The 6,647-nt window shown below is 49.9% G+C and overlaps 1 protein-coding gene across 1 annotated transcript; it reads left to right on the forward strand.

Annotated features, from left to right (window-relative positions):
* Positions 1-444: 444 nt before the first annotated feature.
* On the forward strand, positions 445-1,371 carry LOC129783479 (olfactory receptor 14C36-like; the record flags this gene model as incomplete). The annotated part of the gene is made up of 1 exon (XM_055793437.1): positions 445-1,371. A coding segment is annotated over one exon (927 nt), but the record flags the coding sequence as incomplete, so codon positions are not given.
* Positions 1,372-6,647: the final 5,276 nt, after the last annotated feature.

A 6,647-nucleotide genomic window follows, 5' to 3' on the forward strand; every position in this document is an offset into this window, starting at 1 on the left:
ACATCTGAAAATACTCAACAGGAGAGATGGGGGGGAGCTGTGAAAAAAACTAAAGCTCTCTTACAATGCCTTCACCCTTCCCGTTCCTTAGCACTGGCGCTGCAGACGCTGACCAGCCCTTCTGCGTTGGCACTGGTTTCAGAGGACAAAGTTAAACACCAGGACTGGTCCCTGCCCCCACCCACTGCTGCAGAGTGGGGCTGGCTGGTCAAGAGCCCGTGGGCAGATGCCCTGCTCTTCATCACCCACACGGCCAGCACCAAGCAGGGCTGCAGCCACACAGCTGCAGGAAGGTCTCCGAGAAAAGAGAGGGATGTCTGTGTGTGACGGGGGGATGGTCTGTGGGAAATGGCTTTGATTTTGCTTGCAGAAGTCTCCCCTAAATTATCACTGTCTTTTTCTCCTGTGACAGGACCATATGCCCAGAGGCAGCACAGGTCCAACAGCAGCTCCATCTCCCAGTTCCTCCTCCTGGCATTTGCAGACACGCGGGAGCTGCAGCTCTTGCACTTCTGGCTCTCCCTGGGCATCTACCTGGCTGCCCTCATGGCCAACGGACTCATCATCACTGCCATAGTGTGCGACCACCACCTGCAAACCCCCATGTACTTGTTCCTACTCAACCTCTCCCTCCTCGACCTAGGCTCCATCTCCACCACTCTCCCCAAAGCCATGGCCAACTCCCTCTGGGACACCAGGGACATCTCCTACCCTGGATGTGCTGCACAGCTCTTCCTGATTGTCTTTTTCCTTTCAGCAGAGTGTTCTCTCCTCACCGTCATGGCCTATGACCGCTACGTGGCCATCTGCCAGCCCCTGCACTACGGGACCCTGCTGGGCAGCAGAGCTTGTGTCCACATGGCAGCAGCTGCCTGGGCCAGTGGGTTTCTCAATGCTGCGCTGCACACGGCCAATACACTGTCACTGCCGCTCTGCCAAGGCAATGCCCTGGGACAGGTCTTCTGTGAAATCCCACAGATCCTCAAGCTCTCCTGCTCACACACCTACCTCAGGGAAGTGGGGCTTATTGTGGCTAGTTCCTGTTTAGTCTGTGGATGTTTCATTTTCATTGTGCTGTCCTACGTTCAGATCTTCAGGGCTGTGCTGAGGATCCCCTCTGAGCAGGGACGGCACAAAGCCTTTTCCACGTGCCTCCCTCACCTGGCCGTGGTCTCCCTCTTTCTCAGCACTGGCATGTTTGCCCACCTGAAACCCCCCTCCATCTCCTCCCCATCCCTGGACCTGGTGGTGTCAGTTCTGTACTCGGTGGTGCCTCCAGCAGTGAACCCCCTCATCTACAGCATGAGGAACCAGGAGCTGAAGGACGCACTGAAGAAGCTGATGCAGTCAGGTGTCTCTCAGCAGCACTGAACTGCCTGAATCTCCTCACAAGGCATTTCCTGGTCATCTCTGGAACTTCCTGTGCATTTAGCATTTAATCTGTGACAATCCTGTTTGTTTTGCAATGCCTGCATGGAGTCCACTTCCTCAAGGCAGGAACCTAGCCTGTTTGACCCAGAGGCCTTTATACGTGTGCTTTGGGGGATGGTGCAGCTAGACTCCTGTGTCACATCTATGTAATAAAAGAGTTTTTTCCCAGTACTGATATCTGGGAAGTGCCTGGTAGAGGAAAATACCAGTGTAGATTTAAGCTGGGTGAGTCTGCATGGTGTGGGCACACAGCAGGTCGGGGCACACAGCAGGTGTGCAGATCTAGGGGTCATGGTGAAGGAACCAAGGCAATTAAGGAGAAGGACTGAGGGGCCTGCTCTGTGCCATATCCCCTGGACACACCACACAAGCTGCCCCAGATTCCCCAAGAGGTCCCTAACACCACTCCTTTCCCTTCTTTGTCTTACACCCCAGCCCCCATCAGGAACATCTGTTGCATGGTCACCTCTGTCCTACTCCAGGGCTCAGTGAGACCCAGATCCATTCCTATTTTAAATGTAAAGGCAGCCACTTTCAATATAAAGGCAGCCTTGTTCGCACTGACACTTGTTACACACAAGTCCCATAGCTCTTGTCACAGTTGGTGTGGTGACGCAAGTCGAGACAGACTCAAAACCACTGTATATGCGTGGGTGAGTTCAGGCAATATGGCTAAAATGGCATTTATTGTTTTAACATATTGCTTATATATCTTAGACAGTACATGTGTCAGATGCTGATAGGCTTTATGTCTTCTCCTTGCTTGCTGTTTGCTGTTGCTGTAGGCGCCCGTATGCTGCGGTTTTAAGTTCTGGTTTTTTCACATCCTGTTTACATGCCTGACATTTTTGTAGATGTCTTAAAGGTACGCGACTAAGCCTTCAAAGTCAACTAACTCATTAGCAGACCGACTGCAGACCCCAACAATTCCCCTATTTTGTTTTTGAACAGCTGTGTGCTGTTTGCGGCAGGTGTGCTGTGCGCTGCAGGGCCCTTGGCAAATATGACACAAACTAGGCAATAGCAAACAAACAATACCGCCAACTGAGTGAATTGATGCCAAAAAACCCCTGACAGTTTCTCAGGTTTTGGTAACATGTTGCTGCAATGTGGCACCTAAATCCATGCAGTACACGCCATCAAGATCCTCACAGCCATGTCCTGAGTCAACAACAAAAACTCAATAGCTGCTCTGTTTTGTAAAATCGCATGTGGTGGCAAATCATCAGCTAACAATCCCAAAACACTAGAGGTTTGATTTGCATTCTTAACTACCTAACAAATAAGGTGATTTAACTCTTTTAATGCTTTCCCTGCTGCTGCTCCGGGTAAGAGAAGAGCTGCTGCAATACATTCCCATCAGTTCCATGACTCAACTACACCATTACATGTTTCATCCAAAGCTATACTGTGTTTAAACACATTATGCTTATCAGCATGAGCACATATTGATTTATGTGGGTGCCATGGTGCCATCATGGCCTCCCGGTACATTAGCATCTACATAAAAACAACTATCAGCATTCAATGTGCCAACAATATCAATTTCTTGTGGGTTACCGTTATACAGAGTTAACCTATTATCCCAAATACCAAGGTTTTCAGTAAGATCCTTCATTACTCAAAGTCTTTGATGAAATCGTACATTCGGCTTTTGTGCAATAATGTCTGTTAACACACGTTGCAAGTCAGTTTTGAGGAAGGGCACACCAACCAGGCATGTGTGGGAGGGTTGACTGCCTTGCACCAGAGACACACCAAACCGGGATGGGTTCAGTTGCTGTGCTAAGGAGACCACACATCAGTTGTTGGGTTGACTGGTGGCAGCCGTGCTCCCACGATCCAGCACGCTAATCTCAGGCCGCACACAGCGAGCTGGTATCCATTGCAGACCTTCATCTGTAAAGACACAAGCATAACCTCTCCCCCAAGGTAACAATCCATGCAGTCCTGACCACTGCCTAGTACAAGGTCTTTCATGCCTACTAAGATGCCTTTGTGCTTTGGCTGCTTATTACCAAGTGACACAAAGTGCCGCACAATGGGAGGCACCGCATGGTTGGCAGAGATTTTCAAAAAGTTCAAAACACAGCATGCTTTCTCTGAACGTGCCTCTGGGGTCATTTCCTTCATTCCCCCTTCTTGTGTTTCAAGCAGGCATTTGAGAGTATTGTTCATGCGTTCAACGATGGCTTGGCCCGCGGGGGAATGGGGAATACCAAATTTGTGGGAGATCCCCCACCGGGAAAGGAACTGAATGATGGACTTGGAGCTATAGGCAGGTCCATTGTCTGTTCTGATTTCAAGGGGGACACCGAGCACAGACGAAGCACGTTGCCAGTGCCAAATGACCTCACGACTGGTCTCACCTGTGTGGGCAGTAGCAATCATTGCAGCAGAATATGTGCCTATTGTAACATGGACATATTTTTGTCTGCCAAACTCGTTGTAATGACTGACATCTGTTTGCCAAAGTTTTAAAGCTTGAAGGCCTCTAGGACTGACTCCAAGACTGGGTATGGAGGTAACATTTGGACAGTCTGGACAGGCTGCAACAATGCTGCATGCAGCAGCCTGAGAGAGACGCTTTTGGCCAAGTTGATGATACCAGGATTGCCAAATACGATGATAAAATTGGTGGGCTAACACGGCCTGCTGGTGGGCATCAGGAACAGGCAGTGACAGAGCCACAGAAACTAGAGCATCAGCTCTAGCATTGCCTTCAATTAGAGAACGGGTAGGGAAGAACAGCTGTAAAATGCATAACATAAAATGGAGAGCGGCGTTTCCAAATTCCTTCCCAACCTAAAGTCTAAGCTGCTAAAAGTTTGGGATGGTTGACATGGCCAAGGACAGTGATATCCAACTTGGGAAGGAGGGCTGCCACATAGGCTGAATCAGTAACAAGATTAAGAGTGCCTGGGAAGAACTGAAATGCCAAGGCCGCAGCTTGTAACTCTTCAACTTCCAGGGTTCCTTCCAAATATACAATTTGGGAATGCCATTGCCCGTCCTGCTTCCAAGCAGCAGTGGCTTTTCATGGTTTTCCAGACCTGTCCGTAAACACTGTGTCACCTTTGACTGGGCATCTCTGATTTAGCTGCCGTGGCTGCAAAGTTACATCTACAGTCATTTTCAAAAGTGGATGAGGTGGATGATGGTGCTGAACTTGCCCTTGAAAACTGGCAAGAGCCACTTGAAGGGCAGTAGCGTTTGACAGCGCCCATTCAAAATTGAATTGTTGTACAGGGATAATCACAGCTGTTGGATCCACTGCAGTCAACTCTAAACATCTTTTTCAGATTCTTATGATCAAGTTGACAAAATTGGACCATCCAACAGAATTTTTCTTAGACTGCAAAGGCAAATCCAACCATACTGCAACAACCGACTTGGCTTTGTCTGCTTTGTCTTCTGGATCTAAAGGAATGGTGAACATACAGCCTTACAGATCAATAACTACAATGTCCCACTCCATTGGTATCACGGTGGCAGACGGCAATCCCGGCTGCAAGGCCCCCACAGGGGCCACCACTGCATTGACTTTACGCAGGTCATGCAGCAATCGCCATTTCCCCGAAATCATTTTCATCACAAATACAGGGCTGTTCCACGGGCTATGTGACTCTTCAGTGTGGCCCGTGTTTAATTTTTCCTTAAGTAATTCATGCCGGGCACACAGCTTTTCCTGGGGCAGGGGCCACTGACCTACGCATACTGGTCTGTCGGTCAGCCAAGTAGACCAAGGGGAGGCTGTTTCACTGCCTGCAGTACAGTGGCCCCAGTTAAAAATCCGTGGTGATCCAAACTCCCCACTGTCCTAGACAATCTCGGCCCCACAGAGTGAGTGCTGTGGTGGTAACGTATGGCCGGACGGAGGCAGTCTGTCCTTCTTGTGTTTTGATCTGTATAGGTTTTACAGACAAGTAGCTTGTAGTCACGCCCCCCCGACCTACATCTCCCGCTGCGTTATTTACCAGAGGCCAATGAGGTGGCCAGTCCTTTCTCGATATGACAGTTGCGTCTGCTCCGGTATCCAGAAGACCGCTCAACTTCACTTGTGCCGGAGTGCCTCCCGACAACGCCAGAGTGCAGGTCATGTTGGGTCCTTGTGGAGATGGTTCTTGTGTCCAAGACACTTGAGGTATTCCAATGGAGGTGAATCCTTCATTGACCCGTCATCTAGGCTCTGTTTGGGGAACAAAACTCTCAAAAAGCACAAGCTGAGCAAGGCGTGTATTTTTTGGAATCATAACAGGAGGCACAGGTGTAGAAACTAAGGCACATATTTGATCCGTAAAGTCTATATCACAAACACTAACATGGACTTGGTTATTTTGGACTTGATCTAACACTAGGGTGGACCACTGAGCCTGATGTTGAGGGCTGGCATACTGCCCAGTACCCATCAACACGTCAGGCCCATTACCAACCCGGGGATCATCCTGTGCAAGGTTCATATTCTGCAGCCCTTGCTGTTCCACCGCTGCCCGCCATGTGCCGTGGGAGACTGATAGTGGCACAGGTTGGAAAATGATCTGCGCCACCTGAGAAATATCGAAAGGAGTCCAAGTGTCCATGGTAAGCAAATGTAACGATTGCTTTGTAACCGACGAATTCACCCCGTACTGAGAAACAGGTTTTTGCAAGTCCTGCACTACTTTCCAAGCAGGTGCTGTATGAACCTTGGGATTACCAGCAGCCACGTCTCCTGTTATAACAGGACATGCATGCAGTGCAACAGTGGAAGGAGTAGTAACATCAAGGAGCGGTCTACCTGTATGTCCTACTAAATTCCAGTTTCCCTCTTTCAGTACCCCATCTTTTACAGCCTGCCAAAATTGCCGAGGGCCGCGTGGCATTACCATTACGTTGGATACTGGATTTCTACCACCACCACATTCATCACTGCCTCTGACTGATAACCTTGTCGTAGCTGGACATGATTCCCGATTTTTGGCATTTCCACCCTGCGTAGGCAGGGGAGGAGCAGAGGGGGCAGGCGGGAGGGGAGAAGCAGCTGTGGGAGGAGGGAGTGTGGGCTGCCATAAATGTCGGTGGGACTCAGGGGGGCAGGGATCAGTCCGCCGAGGTTTCTGCTTGCCGTCCTCATCCTCGGAATCACTACCGAACATAGGCCGATGCCATTGGGCAGATCTGGGGGCTTTGGGACAATGAGGCGTGGTGACTGGTAAGGGGCACGGATTCTCCCCCTC

The sequence above is a fragment of the Falco peregrinus genome, unplaced genomic scaffold (genome assembly GCF_023634155.1).
Source record: "Falco peregrinus isolate bFalPer1 unplaced genomic scaffold, bFalPer1.pri scaffold_42, whole genome shotgun sequence".
Classification (NCBI taxonomy): domain Eukaryota; kingdom Metazoa; phylum Chordata; class Aves; order Falconiformes; family Falconidae; genus Falco; species Falco peregrinus.